The 19807-nt window shown below is 39.6% G+C and overlaps 1 protein-coding gene across 2 annotated transcripts in view; it reads left to right on the top strand.

The window, feature by feature from the left end:
• Positions 1 to 17992, top strand: part of CLTC (clathrin heavy chain) — a 147176-nt gene extending 129184 nt beyond the window's left edge. For both annotated transcript variants that reach the window (XM_068268765.1, XM_068268766.1), the window contains 2 exons: positions 14968 to 15043; positions 16796 to 17992. In XM_068268765.1, coding sequence (XP_068124866.1) covers positions 14968 to 15043; positions 16796 to 16923 — 204 coding nt within the window. In that variant the 3' untranslated portion in view covers positions 16924 to 17992. The remainder of the gene's footprint in view (positions 1 to 14967; positions 15044 to 16795) is intronic.
• The last annotated feature ends 1815 nt before the right edge of the window (positions 17993 to 19807 follow it).

The raw sequence follows: 19807 nt of genomic DNA, 5'->3' as shown, positions 1-19807 counted from the left end.
TTTCCTTTTCCTCCCCATTCACCTTTAAGGGTAAGACAAAACATTTATTCTGAAAGAAGACACAGAATAATTTTGCTACTAGCAGGGTTATGAATTAAACATTTTATTACTGCCTTACCTACCTAAAGGGCCACTATTTTTGTTCAGTTTGTCTGTTTTTCCATATTTCTGGATTTTCCTTTAAATATAAATATCCTTCAGAGAGGCCAATTTTATAGTCTGACATTAAACTGTGATCCATTTCCTAATATTTTTGTCTTACTAATTTGCTGACAGTAGGTAAAAATAGTCACAGAAGTGATTTTTTTCCTGCTGTTGTTGAAAAATTCTTGTTAGTGTACTTTGTGTCAGAAGTTTTATTGGTGAAGGTCATTTTATGATGTACTTTCTGTTTACAATTTGGAAGGTTTGGATCATGGAGGCTCCAGTCAAATTCTCCTTAAACACATTTTGTAAATGTAAAGACGTTTAATATCTGAAACCCTTGTCCTTAGCACAGTGCATATGTTTGTATGTTGCCAACTGTGGTGTAGGGTCGACTGTACACTTATCCCTTTAGCAGAGAATTGTTCAATTTCATGCATTGTTTATTAGCAATGTTAATAGTTGCCCAAACACCAGATATCCAGGTTACACACAACTACGCTGCTGACAAATTAAGGCATGATGGGTATTTTTTTCCAGTCCTGTTTGATCGTGCAGCAGCTGTTAACCTATTCCTTTTAACACTTGGGGTACAAAGCTTCACCACTGTAAACTTATTTAGATGATTTTTTTCTACATTGTGATTTACTGAGCGTTTGGAATTTGATTTAAAACCTTTTTAGACCTCAGGACACCTGGACTTAGAGGGATAGAGAGGCTGCCATATTTATTTCCTTTTAAATAATACCAGTTGCCTTGCAGCCCTACAGATCTTTCTGGCATCCGTAGTGTCTGAGTCACACACCTGAAACAAGCATGTGGCTAATCCAGTCAGACTTCAGTCAGAGAACCTGATCTGCATGTTTGTTCAGGGTCTATGACTATAGGTAACCGAGACAGAGGATCAGCAGGACAGCCAGGCAATGTGCATCGTTTAAAAGGAAATAAATCTAGCTACCTCCATAGCCATCTCAGTTCAGGTGTACTGTAAAGGCAATTGTTCAGATCTGCGGGAAAATAACTATTTGAAGTACATCAGGAAAAATGTCCTTCTGTGTCTGACCATCCTAAATTAAAGTGTGAGGTGTGCTTGTGTGAAACAATACAGACACTGGACTGTATTTGTATTGCACTACTGAGCATGTTTGACTGCTTTGCAGATGCGTTGCTATGTTTTTGCAGCTTGGAACCAGCATTGCTGTGGGCTTGTGATGTTAGAAACATGTATGGCAAAATCCATGGTCAGACCCCACTTTTCGCTTGTTTTGTTGCCTTTTCTTTTCCTGCACAGTTTTACACATAACATGCAAACATCAAGTGCATGTTTTACCAGGCCTTCACTCTGCAGCCTCTGTGGTAAAGCCTTTTACAGAGCATGTTCACAAACTTGTGCTGGGATCCGATTTATATGGACAACTTCGAAAACATGCCAGGTTTCTCCTTAAAGGGATGGAGAAGAGTCATTTTTAGATGTGCAGACTATTTTATTTTGCTCTTTAATAAGTTTGCATTGTGTGGTTTTTTTGTTTGCTTTTTCCCTGCAGATATATGATGGCTCCTGTTGAGGTTTTGTAATATTTTCCTAGCCTGATAAGTTGATATTTTCCCCTATATTATAACAGACCTATAGGGACAGTGCATAAGACTGTGGCTAAATACAGCAGTTTACCAGTCCAGCTGGCATATGTGCTCTTTGTACCGCACATAAAATGAACAAAGCCACAGTTACCTATTATTATTTGGATTTATATAGTGCCAACATATTACGCAGTGCTGTATAATATATAAGATTACAGACGATAACAGGGGTGACCGACAGCACAGTACAGGTAATAAGCAATAAGATCATACACTAGATTGGTAGTCCCAATAATACAAGTTCACATTATTCTGGGTAGAGTGCACAATGAAGTATGATGCACAAGGAGATAAGGCCCTGCCAAAGGCTTTCAATCTAGGAGGTGACATGAAAGGAGGGGCTGTATCGAGAGGTTCTCTGCAGAGAAAGTTAGAGCAGTGTTGAAGTGGGGTAGGCCTCGTTGAAGAGGTGAGTTTTGAGGGCTTGTTTGAAGGTGTTGAAGGCGGGGGCAAGCCTGGTGGGCAGTGGGAGAGAATGCCACAGGATGTAGTTGTGCATGGGAGTGTGAGATGCGTGGGGTGGTTGGAGGAGGTTGTTAGAGGAGCGAAGAGGGTGACCAGCTGTGTATCTGCTGACCAGGTCGGAAATGTAGGTCAGGCAGGACTTGTGGATAGATTTGTAGGCCAAACATGGGATCTTAAAGCTGATTTTGAAGCGGATTGAGTCAGTGAAGGGATTTGCATAGGGGGGCTATGGAGACAGAATGGTGGGCGGAGTAAATTGGCATGGCTGCTGCATTCATGCCGGGGAGGGGGGGGGGGCAGGAGGCTGTTGCAATAGTCCAAGCAGGAGATAAGGGCATGGACAAGGAGTTTGGCAGTGTCTGGCGTCATGAAGGGCCAGATCTTGGAGGTGTTGCGTAAATAGAAACTGCAAGCCCTAGAGATGTTTTGGATGTGGGGGGTGAAGGGGAGGGCCAATGAGTGATGCATTGGCCTAACAGTGAAGATAGCAGGGTGTTCCATCATTTAACAATTTGTGTGTCAAATTAGAATACACCATTTGGCAAAAATACACATGTAGGCTTTATTTTGAATGTGCTATACCAGAAAGTGGGCGCTTTGTTTCCATTTTATACTTCATATGGTAATTTTCCCCAAAACTACAGAACATTGTTAATGCTATAAGGCAACTTGGCCAGCTGTGCTGCTGTAGTGAGAATGGGACCTGATAATGTTTACACAGGACTTGCATGCTGGATAGGCACTACTGAAGAGGGGAAATTCCGTTTTTAAGAAAAATAGGGCATAAAAATGTCCCCTCCATCCTTGCTACCGAGAATCCAACTTTTAATTGTATTAGTATTGATGAATATGCAACTACTGTAATTAGTTTAGACATTCTTTAGTATAAGCTGTATAATACTCAGTAAATACCCTCTCCCCTGTGTAAAAAAAACCCCTAGAAAATCAGGTTTGCAAAGAATATACAGTAATTGCTTTAAAGGAATGGCCTAGACCAGTGATGGCTAACTTTGGCACTTCAGCTGTGACAAAGCTACAAATCCCATCATGCCTCTGCCTCCCCGAGTTATGCTTAGAGCTGTATTGCAATGCCTCATGGGACTTGTAGTTCCACCACAGCTGGAGTGGCAAGGTTAGCCATCAATGGCCTAGACCAATAACTAATCTTGCAACACGCATATATTGATAGTATCCAAACCTTATTAATTTTGATTTGTCATAAAATGTATGAACTGTACAGAATTGTTTAAAGGGCAACTGAAGCGAGAGGGATATGGAGGCTGCCATATGAATTTTCCTTTTAAGCAATACCAGTTGCCTGGCTATCCTGCTAATCCTCTACCTCTAATACATTTAGCCATAAACCCTGAACAAGCATGCAGCAGATCAAGTGTTTCTGACATTGTCAAATGTGAAAGATTAGTTTCATGCTTGTCTCTGGTATTATTCAGACACTACTGCATCCTAATAGAATAGGAAAGACAACAGGCCGGGCACCAACTGAGTTACTATGCCAATTTATTTCATCCCATCCAATGACAGATACAGAAAAAAATCAGGTAGCAGGCCTAACAGCCGTTTCGCAAGCTGAGGCAGCAAGCACTGTATCTTTCACTGGATGGGATGAAATAAATTGGCATAGTAACTCAGTTGGTGCCCGGCCTGTTGTCCTTCCTATTGTATAGCTGAAGTCTTTACCTGAGGCACAGTGAGTAAGGCCAAGGACCCCTCAAAGACTCTGCCATTCCAGCATTAAGTGCCGATTTTTTTCAATTTTTTTGATCTTTCCACATGCATCCTAATAGACCAGTAGGACTGCCAAGCAACTGGTATTGTATAAAAGGAAATAAATATGGCAGCCTCCACATACCTCTCACTTCAGTTGCCCTTTAAATCTCTTAAATGTCAACTACATACCGTAGATGTTTGACAATCAAGCCAGACACAAATATGTTTGTAACAATGTGCATTTGGGAGATTTTTCTGACAAACCACCTCCGCTGCAATATAGGTCCTCCTGACTAATGGAAAAAGTACAAAAATGTGGGTTTGCAATGGACTCTTTACAAGCATGAAATCTAACTGAAAAAATAATCAAGATGAATATTCTATTACTAACATTTGTGCATAACATCAAGAAAATTGTCAGGCAACTCTTAACAGTTTAGCCTGACACATGCATCAAGGGTTTGCACCACTTTTAGAGACATCTCAATAGCACATTAAAAATGCATGCTGACAATGTGGCGCATTGCATAAAAAATGGCAGCTCCTACAGCTATTAGAAACTAGGACAAACTGCAGAAAAAAATGCTGCTTGGTAACCTTTAACTCCAATGAAATTTATACTGCCTAAACATTGATATGAAGTGATGGTAATGTTCATAGCTACCTCATAGATGGCCTTCTCCGTCTTTCTTAGGCCCAGTGCACACCAAAGACCTCTAGCACATCCTCAAAACCGCTAGAGGTTTTTGAAGCAGATTTCAGAGCAATTCTAGGCATGTTTAGAGACATTTTCTAATCATGCCTAGCGTTTTTGTGTAGCAGATATCAGATATTGTTACAGTAAAGTGGTTACTGAACAGCTACTGTAACAAAAACGCCTGGAAAACCGCTCTGATCTAGCGTTTTTCAGAGCGGCTTTCTACTTTCTTTTACTTAAAGCGGTTTAACACCCAGCATTACAACTTTGCTTTAAAAGATTGCTTACAGCTTACAAACTATTATGCCAGATTTTTTTTAAGCAGAAATTCACTGAATGGGTTAAACATGACATTTTAGTGTTGGATTTAACTAGGAATCCGCATCCGTACTTATCTTTTAGTTACAAATGTATCTTTATTTGTTATACAAATAGACCTTTGAAAAGCCTGCCGGGGAAGCCCTCTTTGTTCTCTCAGAGCAGTGTTTGTTTGTTACATTGTAGATAGATACATTTGTAACTAAACAAGCAAGCACGGAGAAGGATTTCTAGCTAAATGCAGCACTAAAATGTCATGTTTAATCCATTCAGTGAATTTCTGCTAAAAAAAAATCTGGCATAATAGTTTATAAGCTGTAAGCAATCTTTTAAAGCAAAGTTGAAATGCTGGGTGTTAGACCACTTTAAACATTGAGGCAGAAACGCCTCAGAAATCTAAAAAATGCTGCAGCCCCCGATTTTGCGTTTGTGGAAAAAACGACCTGCTGTGGTGTGCGCCATCCCATTCACTTTCATTAGCCAAGCGGTTTTAAAAAACGCTCCAGAACCACTCTGTTGTGCACCAGCCCCTCCGTCCCTACTCATGATCCAAGCTGCTCCTTGTTCATCAGATGTATGCATTCTTATGTACAGCACTGTAGAGAGTGAGGAAGTGGTGGAAGACTGAAACTCTTGCCAAGCTAATTTACAAGTGGGGCTTGACAATTATTTTGATGTACAATAGAAAAGTTTGTTATGCAATATTCATCTTGATTATATTTTTCTACCTAAGGCTATGCATATGTCTCTTATACACTTGTATTTTTACACGTTTCCCTTTCCTTTTTAATTCTAATTAATTATATTACTATGGGGGATCTGTCAAACTATCCCCAATGCACATTGTCCATCACACTTCTGCTAGGCATGACCTTAAAGTGATAGGGATATGGAGGCTGCCATATTTATTTCCTTTTAAGTAGCAATACCAGTTGTCTGGCTGCCCTGCTGACCCTATGCCTCTACTACTTTTAGCCATGGACCCTGAACAACCATGTAGCAGGTTAGATGCTTTTGACATTATCAGTTATGACAAGATTAGCTGCATGCTTTTTTCTGGTTTTATTGGGACACTACTGCAGCCAAATAGATCAGCAGGGCTGGCAGGCAACTGGGCCCATATGCAATTAACTTTTTCACCTGAGTTTTCTCCTAGGAGATCATTTTTCATCTTCAATTTAGAATACAATTTCAGCACTTTCCAATGGAAAGAGTTCGAAAAAGTAGGTGAAAAAGGTACTAGCAAAATAATTTTGAGCATTTTTTTGCGTGCTGATGATTTAGAAGACATTTTGAGAAGTTTCAAAATCTCACCTAGGAGATAACTCGGGAGGAAAAGTGAATTGCATATGGGTCCTGGTATTTGTTTAAAAGGAAATATGGCAGCCTCCATATCCCTCTCGCTTCAGTTGTCCTTTGATCAAATATGGTTAAAGTCTGAGATTTCAATACAGTTCTTTATTGTTCATACATTTTATGATGACCTTATATTTTAGCAGTATACTGTATGTACCCTGCATAAATAATGCCCGGTCTAAGTACACCTCTATTATTCATGAATATATTCTAATAAATGGAAACCCAACAGCAGCCAAAATGACAGAGGGACCTATTTATAAAGCATCATAAAAATGTACAAAGCAAATGCATCCTTGTTTTTATTGGTTTTGCTTATAAAAATTAAATACAAATAGCACTAGTTATTTATGAAACTGCAGTTAGGAAGGAACATTTTCCTTGCATTTTCTTTTATATATAAAATATTTTAATGAGAAGATACACACACACACACACACACACACACACACACACACACACACACACACACACACACACACACACACACACACACACACACACACACACACACACACACACACACACACACACACACACACACACACACACACGCATATACATACATGCATGCATGCATACATGCATGCATGCATGCATACATACATGCATGCATGCATGCATGCATGCATGCATGCATACATACACATACATGCATACATACACATACATGCATGCATACACATACATGCATGCATACACATACATGCATGCATACACATGCATACATATATACATTATATATATATATATATATATATATATATATATATATATTTCTAAAAAAATTAGCATATTGTGATTAAGTTCATTATTTTCTGTAATGTACTGCTAAACATTAGACTTTCATATATTTTAGATTCATTACACACAACTGAAGTAGTTCAAGCCTTTTATTGTTTTAATATTGATGATTTTGGCATACAGCTCCTGAAAACCCAAATTTCCTATCTTAAAAAATTAGCATATTTCATCCGACCAATAAAAGAAAAGTTTTTAAAACAAAAAAAAAAAAGTCAACCTTCAAATAATTATGTTCAGTTATGCACTCAATACTTGGTCGGGAATCCTTTTGCAGAAATGACTGCTTCAATGCGGCGTGGCATGGAGGCAATCAGCCTGTGGCACTGCTCAGGTGTTATGGAGGCCCAGGATGCTTTGATAGTGGCCTTAAGCTCATCCAGAGTGTTGGGTCTTGCATCTCTCAACTTTCTCTTCACAATATCCCACAGATTCTCTATGGGGTTCAGGTCAGGAGAGTTGGCAGGCCAATTGAGCACAGTAATACCATGGTCCGTAAACCATTTACCAGTGGTTTTGGCACTGTGAGCAGGTGCCAGGTCATGCTGAAAAATGAAATCTTCATCTCCATAAAGCTTTTCAGCAGATGGAAGCATGAACCCACTTTTGAACCAGAAATAGCGGCAGAAGCGCCTGACCTGGGCTACAGAGAAGCCGCACTGGACTGTTGCTCAGTGGTCCAAAGTACTTTTTTTCGGATGAAAGCAACTTTTACATGTCATTCGGAAATCAAGGTGCCAGAGTCTGGAGGAAGACTGGGGAGAGGGTAATGCCAAAATGCCTGAAGTCCAGTGTCAAGTACCCACAGTCAGTGATGGTCTGGGGTGCCATGTCAACTGCTGGTGTTGGTCCACTGTGTTTTATCAAGGGCAGGGTCAATGCAGCTAGCTATCAGATTTTGGAGCACTTCATGCTTCCATCTGCTGAAAAGCTTTATGGAGATGATTTCATTTTTCAACATGACCTGGCACCTGCTCACAGTGCCAAAACCACTGGTAAATGGTTTACTGACCATGGTATTACTGTGCTCAATTGGCCTGCCAACTCTCCTGACCTGAACCCCATAGAGAATCTGTGGGAGATTGTGAAGAGAAAGTTGAGACGCAAGACCCAACACTCTGGATGAGCTTAAGGCTGCTATCGAAGCATCCTGGGCCTCCATAACACCTGAGTAGTGCCACAGGCTGATTGCCTCCATGCCATGCCGCATTGAAGCAGTCATTTCTGCAAAAGGATTCCCGACCAAGTATTGAGTGCATAACTGAACATAATTATTTGAAGGTTGACTTTTTTTGTTTTAATAACTCTTTTTTTTCTTTTATTGGTCGGATGAAATATGCTAATTTTTTGAGATAGGAAATTTGGGTTTTTATGAGCTGTATGCCAAAATCATCAATAAGAAAAACCATAAAAGGCTTGAACTACTTCAGTTGTGTGTAATGAATCCAAAATATTTGAAAGTCATCAGTACATTACAGAAAATAATGAACTTTATCACAATATGCTAATTTTTTTTAGAAGATCCTGTATATATTCAGTGCACAGTGTTAAGTTATAATGACCCGGTGGTGAGAAGGATATGGAAACTGCCATATTTATTTCTTTTTAAAAGGTCAACAAGAAAGCTAGGTAACATCATTACTTAAAGGAAATAAATATGACAACCTCCAAACTCCTCTTTACTACAGGGTCACTGTAATTGTGCACCTTTAAATCGATGAGAAATAGTACTATACTTCTTAAGTAAATGGAAAGGTGGTGTTTGTATTAGGCCTGAATGATTTTAGGAAAAAATTTAATTGAGCCATTTCTGTCTGAAATTACGACTTTGATTCGATTTACAATTTCCTTCAAATCAAGCTTTGTTCCCCTCTGTGCCTCTCTGTCCCCCTTTCTCTCTTTGTGCACCCTCTGGGTCTCTCTGTGCCCCCTGTCCCCCAATCTTCAGCTGTGCTGAGCATACCTTCCAGCACTAGTCCAGCATTGCCCGTCTATCAACTTAGCCTCCTGCAGGCTCTAATGCACGGCATACTTCCTGTATGTCATGTGACCTACAGGAACCAGGAAGTATGCCGTGCACAAGAGCTTGGCAGACGGCGAGAGAGGATGGAAAGCATTCGACTCCTGCCAAAAGGTATGTCCATCGCTGCCGATTCTGCGGGCTGCACGCACTGAGACTTAAGGGAAGTTTGAAGCCACTTCTTCAAACTTTACCCATGTGGAAATAACGTCATCGCAGAAATTGCCACTTTGACGAACCTGAAATTGGTAATCACGATTTCGATTAAAATTCGATTTATCTTTCAGGCCTAATTTTTATGCACATTTAATGCACAGTTAGGGCCTGTCTCCACTTATCAGTTTTTCTGTGCCTTTTCAGCACAGGAAAACTGCAACTAATGCTAATCAATGGGCTAGTACACACTAGAATGTGGTTTTCACATGCATAAATACAATTGACAACAATGCAAAACTGTCAGACAACCTTTACAAGAGATGAATAAAGTTCCTATATATCTCTCTCCTTACACATACTGCTAGTTTGCAGGTACCTGCATATTTGTATAGCTTTGTATGCGGCATGCAGTTTTCCAAAATAAAGCCTATAATATAAAACACTCTGACCTTCCAAAGCAGGAGGGATGCCAACATAACATGTAAACACTTTTGGCAGGACCGTAACTAAAACTGAAAGCTGGGCCAGAGTGTTTACACATTACTATGGCAATCATCCTGAATGTAGGGTGCTATATTACTGGTAGTATTCAGCTAGGATGTGTGTAGTACACAGGTCCTTGAAATCCTGCAGACTGTACAATCATTATCAGGGAGACTCCTGTGTGAGAAACGTTGATCAAACTCTGCATTTCTAGCCCCATGAATATCACAGCTGTATCTAGAGGTGGAATTACCACTGCTGTGCATTTTGCATTTCAAAGTGCCTAGCTTCATAAATGGGCTGAACTTTGAAATGTGATCAGTTTGCAATGTGGTGGGAATGGCAGTGATGTATGTTTCACCACTTTATAAATGGTCCCCTCAATGTGTTTTGAAAGGCTGCTCCTGTAAAATTCAAACTGAATATTTGAGTGATTTGGTTTTTTTTTTGGATAATAGAGAGGAGATGGCTCTCCTTTGGAAACACAGGCAACAAGTACAATATTCTATGGTATTAAAAATGTTGTGAAATATGCAAATTTCCCTAGAAAAGGAAGGAAATAATCTGAAGAGGAAACTTCTTACCTTATTATTAGACAGCTCATGAGTTAAGTGATCAGCAGTGTTTGAGGCTCATGTCCCACTAGTCACTGCACCATTACCATATTCCCCCTTGTAAATCTGTGATTATGGTGAAATTGGAATTTTGAAATTCTGCCCACATTACCCCATCACGTCTAATGTGTTTTAGGACACCAATGAGGATGCATCTGTTGACTGTAATGTCTCCAACCAGGTTATTTGGTTATATAGAAGCTTGACAGAGGTTTTGCATATTCCTCATTGTAGAGCATCAGGCTTCTTTATGGCTCTTTTACCTCAGATTTTCTCTCCTTTTCTGTCCTGTTCGCAGTGACATGTGACAGAAACAAGAAATTATCTGCATCTACCATGTTATGTAGAATGTAGCTCTACTCCTGAATGCTGTTAAAGTATGGGCTTAAGTTGGGTTCTAAATGCAGCTTTATCTTAAAATTCAGCTATAATTTATGAAACGGCTGAAAAATGATTTATGGGGTTGTAACAGTGACCTATTCCACTGAAGTGACGGACTGTGTGCCCTTTTAAAGCAAACCTGTGTCAAGCATCAGGTTAAACTGAATGCATATAGATATAGCGCACAATCATAAGGATTTGCCTAGTATTTGCCAAGTTCTTGTTTATAGTACATTTTGTTTTAATTCATGGTTTTCGTGGTAGGACAGGAAGTCTATGGCTCTCTGCACTGCGTTTACCTTCTCCCTATATATGAGAACATCTGTTTGCCCCCTTTAAAATGTTTGTCCTGCTTTGAACTCTCAGGACTGACTTAAAGGAATACTATCGATGTATGCATTTATTTTTAAATGTTGTATGTTGTAGCACACATTAGGGCAAGTACTAGGAGCAATTTGATTCCTCACACAGCTGTTCCTCTCAGCTGTAAAATCCTCCGTCAGTTTTGGCGTCAGTGTTGGATACAAAATGTATCTAATACTGAGCTCCCAGAGGGCTAGACCATATCTCTGCACAGGGGAGTTGCTATCAACTCCTCAATTTATAGTTTAATTATCACCTTGCTGAAAGAATCTTATTATGGTGGTAAGGGGTTAACGATTCTAGCAATGTGTGTTTATTATCTTTGCTTCTCTTGACTAATAAAGATAATAATAATGCTAATTGCAGACAGTGGTCTGCCTCTCTCAGCAGCTTGTAAAGTGGATGCAGCCTGGAGTGAATCACCTCAAGCAGGCAGCCAGTCTGAGTGTAAACACAGACTCGTGGTATAGCTAGTTATATTCCAGCAATATTCCAGCTCATTTAGTTACCTGTTACCACCTCAGATCAGCCTATTTCTCCTCATGTCTCCTGCATGCTGTGAGTGACACAGTGAAATATATTTGTGAGCTGTGTGACAGAGTAACCAAGCAGCTCAGGGTGACCCAAACTACTACCGGTATGAGCTGTGTGAGAAATGAATTTTTAAGCAGGGATAGCGAGAGAGACCTGGGTGAATAAATAAAGTGCCCCTAGCACTAGTGGTAATGTGTACACTAATATAGAGTATTTAAAAAAAAAGTCGTTTCAATCGATAGTATTCCTTTAAAGAGAATCTGTATTGTTAAAATCGCACAAAAATAAACATACCAGTGCGTTAGGGGACATCTCCTATTACCCTCTGTCACAATTTCGCTGCTCCCCGCCACATTAAAAGTGGTTAAAAACCGTTTTAAAAAGTTTATTTGTTTATAAACAAACAAAATGGCCACCAAAACAGGAAGTAGGTTGATGTACAGTATGTCCACACATAGAAAATACATCCATACACAAGCAGGCTGTATACACCCTTTCTTTTGAATCTCAAGAGATCATTTGTGTGTTTCTTTCCCCCTTCAGCTCTCATGCACTGAAGTTTCAGGCTGCTCCTTTCTTCCTGCAAACAGCTTTGCCTTTGTCTGTAATTCCTCAGTATGTGAAAGCCCAGTCAGCTCAGAGGATGATTTATCCAGCTTGTAAAAGATAAGAGAGAAGGGAGAAGCTGCCCTAATCTAAAAAAAATACACAGGCAGTGTGCATAGAGTGGCCTGGAAAGGGGAGTTCATAGCAGAACCACAATACTGAAGAACTTGGCAGCCTTCCAGACACAGGCCGACAAGTCTGACAGGGGAAAGATGCATTGATTTATTACAGAGACTGTGATAGTAGAAAGTGCTGCAGTAAGCCAGAACACATTAGAATAGCTTTTGGAACTTGTAGGATGATAAAAAAACAGGATGCAATTTTTGTTACGGAGTCTCTTTAAGAAATATGACTGGTTACTATGGGCAAAAAGTCCCCCTCCTAGGCTCAGAGGTGCAGTTTTCTCACTCACACAAAAAAGCCATTCTAGGTTAATTGAAGTCTGGTGGCCACTAATCCCATAGTGCAAAACTAGAAATTGGACAGTTGGCCAATAGGAGCAGCTTTGAGGAAGAGGCAGAAATCATTCACATATCTCAGGCCTAAGGGCTCAGACACACTATAAGCGCTTTTTAGACATGATCGCTTTCTGGGAGCTTTTAAAAAAAAAATGCTCCCATTGACTTACATTAAAGTCACGGTACAATTAAACAGAAGTCAGAAATAGAGCAATCCTAAGATGGCAACATGTATACTAATTTTATAGATTTACTTCACAGGTTCTGCAATCCGGCTCACTTTAATGTCCATGCCTGGGCGACACTTGCTGCTGTGGCTTGTCACATAAACAAAATTTGACATATTTATCTATCCTGTAGAGATTCTACCTCCAGGCAGCCTGCAACCACTTTTGCTGATAAATTACTATCCATAGCTAATGTCCCAGCTGCTAATAACCAGCTGCAGTAACTAGTCACCACAACAAAGTTGCCTATAAACCATGGACCTAAATCCTACAAGAGGACCACATGTACACTGCCTTGGCATTGGTCACCTCAACTCCTGTTGGAGGAAGCCATGGTTGTAGTTATTTATATATTTTAAGTGTTTCCATACTTTTTTTTTCCTGAATTTTAAGGTAAAGTGGATTAAATTTGAGTAAAAGTCCAGTGTAAAAAAGAATATTGCACAATACTGAATGTAATGAAGTAGAGGGTTTGGAAGAAGCATGCCTTGCCGTCAGTAGTTGGGTGGGTAGCCAGGATGCAAAGCAACATCCAGTAAAGTAAACAGCCCAAGATTGGCTAGCACACCAGAGACAATTTGCAGGAGTATTTATTCCTCAATGCATGTGTAAATTCTGTGTTGACACATGCATTGAGGAAAAAATACTCCTGCAAATTCTCTGGTATGCTAACCAACCTTGGACTCTAAATATTGTGTAATGAAATAAGTGTTGGTTTGACTCATGTGAACAGTAAAGAACTAACCAAGCTTTGCCCAGTATTCAGTAAATGTGTGGATATGGCTTTCAGTAGCAAATTTTGTTCTGCAAAATGCTTGTCCTACAAATAAGCATGTTGAAATTTTGTAGCATGACCTTTTGCAGCATAGCCTTATGTTTGCATCCTGCTGGGCCATTTCTAGTCAAGAGGTACAGGCTGCTGTAGTGTGATAGTCCAGCATTGTTTTATGGTATGATTATCATTAACCTCCATAACATGCTAACAGCTGAGTAGACTTCTCTGCCTGCATATGGTGCAGGAACACGTACACAAATTGTTTAGGTGGAGTCTTCCAGCACTTTTGCAATTACAATTCTTCCTCATCACCATACTGGAGTCAGACAATGGTCAGCCAGCTATGAAGAGAACGCACTTTGACTCATAACACCTTTACCTGCCTCATTCTGAGGGCCCAGTGTTCTAGTTCTTGTGGTGAATTCTTGTCTGGGGAATTCTGCTGACTTGGTTCATTTCAAGCATCACAGTGGAGCATACATGAGGCATGACCAGGCATAATGAAGAATTTGACTTTGGACAGAGGTCAGGGAGCACTTTTTTTTAATAACTGCAACTTGCCATTTTCTTGTTTTCATAAAATGGTTTATCCTTGTTTACAATGCTTTTAAGATTATCCTTGTCCTGCTGTGATTTAAACTATTAACATGACTGTACAGTATTTGAGAATCACTTGCAGGTCACTCCAGCTTTTACTCACTTTATTACTGCAGAGCAGTAGGAGTACACATACCTGGAAACTCTTGCACATACATATGACAGCTTTGCAGTGCTTGGTTAGTTGTTAGTAGTAGAGAGAACTACAGCCCAGATGTCCCACTAAATCTTTCTGTATGAAATAATGCATGAATAAGCTAGCAACAGTTTGTCCCCATGTTTACATTATACAGCAATCCAGTCGGTGTACAGTATTGTATACATTAAATGTTAACATGCAAGTTAAAAACTGGTAAGGTTTTTTTGTTAGTAAATTGCAAGTGACTTTAGCAAATTTCTCAAATGATGTACATACACTTATTTCATAAGTGATATTGTTAAGCACTGGTATTTAATGCCTTGTATGGCAGCATATTATAGGTAGAAAATGACATTCTCTTCATGAGGGGAATATGTAAGGCTTTTCCACAATTTAGTTACTTTTGTTACTTTTTTGCTAATATGATTTTTATGTTTGTCTTTTTTTTACCCCCTATTTTTCTCAAGGTCGACAAGCTAGATGCCTCTGAATCATTAAGAAAAGAAGAGGAGCAAGCAACAGAGACACAGCCCATTGTTTATGGTAATTTATTCTTGAATTGATAATCAGAACCCTATGGACCTCTTTGTAGATGTCTAATAGACCCCCACTGCTTAGCACACATTTATTGGGCCATTGTGTATTAGCCAAGAGGATTGAGAGCCACGTAAGTGATTCTAGTGCCACACTTGGGGTATATGTGCTCTAGAGCAGGATTAAAGGGTACCCACTTAACTTTTTTTGTAGTCCCAGAACACTTATTTTTGTGTGTATGTATAAACCTAATACTGGGAATACACGGTACATTTATTCCCGCTGAATCGAGCCGCTGATAAAATCAGACATGCCCGATCACCCGCTGGATCGATTCCCTGCTAGATACTGCGGGCAGGACAATAGAAGAAAACGAGCAGAAGATAAGAAGCGCCCGCGGGGACGAGCGGGAATCAATCCAGGCGCCCGCGAGGACCTGCCGGAATCAAGCCAGCGGCTCGATTTAGTGGGAATAAACGTACCGTGTATGCCAAGCATAAAAGCCATTCACTGAAACTACTGGCAACACTCATTGTGCAGAACCATGCAGTCGCACTGGGCTGAAGTGATGCATTTGGGGTTTTTATTGTAATAACATGTAATTACTGTTTATCTTAAATCAATACTGCACTTTGTAGTGTTTTAGGAGAATGCTATTAGTTTCATTTTAGTCTGCTACATAAACTCTTGGTGGTTCTGGTTGCCCATAACTTAAAGAGAACCTGAGGTAAGAGGGATATGGAGGCTGACATTTCATTTTTTACAATACCAGTTACCTTGAAGTCCTGTTGATCCTCTGCCTCTTTAATACTTTTAGCCATAGACTCACAAGCATGCAGCAGATCCGGTGTTTCTGACAAAAAATTGACATTAATTGCATACTAGTTTCAGGTGTTTGATTAAAACCCTGCTGATGCCAGAATGAAAAGCAGGGCAGTTGGGTAACTGGTATTGTTTAAAAGGAAATAAATATGGCTGCTTACATATACCTCTCATTTCAGGTTCCCTTAAAGGGAAGGTTCAAGCAAAATAAAAAAATGAGTTTCACTTACCTGGGTCTTCTACCAGCCCCATGCAGCCATCCTGTGCCCTCGTAGTCACTCACTGCTGCTCCAGTCCCCCACTGGCAGCTTGCCGACCTAGGAGGTCGGCAGGCCACATTGCATACATTTTTACGCATTCCCGCTAGTGCAGGAACATTAACACATACATTTTTACGCGTTACTAGTTCAATGCGTAAAGTTTTACGCATTGAACCAGTAATGCGTAAAAATGTATGTGTTAATGTTCCTGGACTAGCGGGAATGCATAAAAATGTACGCAATGCGTCCCGCCGACCTCCGAGATCGGCAAGCTGCCAGCGGGGGACTGGAGCAGCAGTGAGTGACTACGAGGGCACAGGATGGCTGCATGGGGCTGGTAGAAGCCCCAGGTAAGTGAAACTCATTTTTTTATTTTGCTTGGACATTCCCTTTAAGTTTTGTTGCTACTTGCAGTAGGTAGTAAAAATCTAGCAGGTTTTGGACTAGTCATTCTCCTCGTGGGGTATTCTTTGAATCTGTGAGAAGATGGACTATTACAGTACCTGTCAGAGTTGTCAGATTCTTACACACTGTGACAGCTACATAGAAAAAAAATTAGATTGCATTCTGCATTTTTCACTATGGTAGTACTTTTAACTTAGATATATGGTTGCTTAGAATGCAAGATATGGGTATAGTGATGCACTGCTTAATTTTCTTTTCCTCATTCTCTCTGTAGGCCAGCCCCAGCTAATGTTAACAGCAGGCCCCAGTGTTGCCGTACCTCCACAAGCTGCATTTGGCTACGGCTATACTGCTGCACCTGCCTATGCGCCACCCCAACCTGGATTTGGATATGGCATGTAAAAATTGGAACCTCTGAACCTGGGCTATTTTCTTAATGAAATTCCACCGTCCTTCCACCTCTTGACCCATAGCAGGAAAGGCGCCAGAATCCCTTTGTTTCATGAAGGACCGTTTTATTTTCTACAGCATTTGGATCATACCACCTTTACTTATTTCGTTCGCATTCCATATTTTTCACATTTGATTTTTTTTTATTTTGATGGGCATAGTATTTCAATGCTTTAAGTGGGCTTTCTATTTTTTTTTTATTTTTCTTTTATTGAGGGCTGCTTGTAACCTCTTCAGTATTTGGGGCCACGTGTGCTTAGTGTAGCTTTGGAAGCCTTGGCTATTGTAGAGGTTAATGCAATCCTCTGAACCCCTACCAGGACCTGCAATACCTTCTAAAAAATATATGGTGTGGAAACACTGGCAGCAAAGGGGTTAACAGAGCTAACAATCTATTGTGAAGAAATCTCTGATTTGCACTCTGTAGTGTTAGAAAAGTTAATATTAAATCTCTCAGAATTGATGTATGTAAGCAGCTTAAGTACTGTCTTATCTAAATGCATATAAATCTACTTGTATATTCTGAAGAAAAAAAGTTTCTATTTCCACATGCAAGACTGCCGATGACAAAAGAACACTAATCTCCATATTCTATACCACTTTTCTTGTGCGACTCTTAAAAAGATTAATTTTTGCAACATACAGAACAACATTGCATCACGTAAGGGAATATTCATTTGCGCATATAGATAATGCTAGTGTGTGTAGCTCACTCCATGATGAACAGATGGCCCTATGTTGTGCTGTATCCTGTGCTTTTTTTGTGGGACCATTTCATTCAGGAACGAAAAAAGGCACCATAATTCCAGTCTGTGTACTACCCTTCTTCTCCCCGCGGTTTGTGTATGTTGGATATTGTGGTGTTCTTAGGTCACTGTTTTGAGTGTACAGAGGAGAGAATTTAAGCAACAACATTAAAAAAATAAAATAAAATGCTGTTCAGTTTTGTTTGTGCAATTTGAGATGACAGATTAAAAAAATACATGAAATAAAAATACTGAACTGTGGACATATTATACAATATTAGTTGTCATGTCTCTTTTGTTATTGCCACAGAAGGATTCTCGTTCTGTTATTCATTCTCAGGACCTCTAAAACCCAGGTACTGGACAGACTGCTGGTTTTAGGACTGATTTAGGTCATGTATAATAAAAAGCTTTGCTATTGCTTTTAATTTAATGTTAAATAATGTGACCATGAAAGGTGCTATTATGTCTATTTAAAATATGGCAGCCCATTTACTCCAGGGTTAATGATGGTCACATTTAGGAGAAGTCATAGAGCGGCAATCAATTTGTTCAGGTGATAGATTTGCAAAGCTCTGATTTGCTGTGATCATATCCTGCTTTAGCACATGATCATGACTAGCAAATAAGAGACTTGGGCCCATATGCAATTCGAGTTTTCTCCTAGGTGATATTTTCACACTTTGTCATAAAATGCCTTTTAAGCCACCAGCAAGCAAGAAAATTCTCAAAATAAATTAGATAGCACTTTTTCATCAACTTTTGGGTGCTTTTTTAACTGTAAAATGCTGAAAACGTAGTTTAAAGAGAAGATGAAAATTGTCTACTAGGAGATATCGAAGGTGAAAAAGTTATTTGCATATGGGCCTTAGAAATCTATCTACTGATGAATTGATGAACCAATCGCATGCTTCTCCATGAGGTTCTCCTAGGCCACAGGTGTTGAACTCTAGGCCTTGATGACCAGATCCAGGCCAGTGTTTAAGATGGACAGAGAAATGGAGATTTGAGTTCTACCTGATGGACCACACCTTTTCTGATTCAGTCCCATCAATTAATTTAAGCGGTGGCAAAAATGTGTGAGGACCTCAGCCCTAGGTGTATCCCTCTCCTAGGCGTAACCATCACTATCCAGGTTACCCTGAAAGTAGAACTCTGTAATGCATTAAAAAGAATGCAGTGATCATTTTAACGTTTGTGATATGCATTTAGTACTAAAATTTAGCTTTTAGTTAGTGAAATATAAATACTGTACAACAAAGTAAATAGTTTGCTTGGTTTTATAGACAAGCTTTGGAATTACAATGAGGTCCTTATTTTGCTGCAATGCATAAAAAAAAACAGATGGTCACACCTTGGAGAAAACTTGGGACTAAGTTACCAGTCACCAGGTCTGTTGACTTTGCTCATGGAGACTTCCTTCCAGCAGCAGCAGATCAACACATTAGAAATAAAGTTTTTGTAATTCATGTTTCTAAATTTTAGGAAAATGCTACATAAGGATCGGAAGCATGCTTAGGCAGAGTATCTGTGATACACATTTAATAGGAGCTATTTCATTTTAAATTATTTCCTTTCTGTATTATGTGCATAGGCTTTGACTTTAGTCTGCCATCAGCTGATGAGTTTGCTTTGCAGGTATAATGCTGCAAATCAATGCATGGATATGCACTGAATGCAAAGAGATTTCTGAAACCTGTGTATGTTGGCTGTCTTAATGGTGGCATACATTAGGACTGTTCTTCTCGATTATCCAATTCTATGAAACACAGTAAAGTTGTGCTTCAAATGCAACTCAACAAGTAAAACCAGTAGGCGAGAACTTTTTATAGAAGCATTAGTAATAATGCAACAAGCATCTGATCTGGGTGAAAACTGTGACTATATCACTGCTTCTGTACACATTAACCCGAAATTGATAAAAGCCATTGTTGAATGTGGAGAGCATTGTTGGCCATAGCTGTCACTTCTGTAGTTGTATTTTATGAAGTGACTTTTTAATTAACGTGAACATCAGAATGTTTTCACTGCAGTTAGTTATATACAATACTGTGTGCGTAATAATACTTTTCACTTTTATTCAAGTATTA

Source organism: Hyperolius riggenbachi, chromosome 2 (genome assembly GCF_040937935.1).
Source record: "Hyperolius riggenbachi isolate aHypRig1 chromosome 2, aHypRig1.pri, whole genome shotgun sequence".
Lineage (NCBI taxonomy): Eukaryota > Metazoa > Chordata > Amphibia > Anura > Hyperoliidae > Hyperolius > Hyperolius riggenbachi.
Note: the sequence above shows the minus strand (reverse complement) of the source record. Positions and strands in the feature narration are given on the sequence as shown.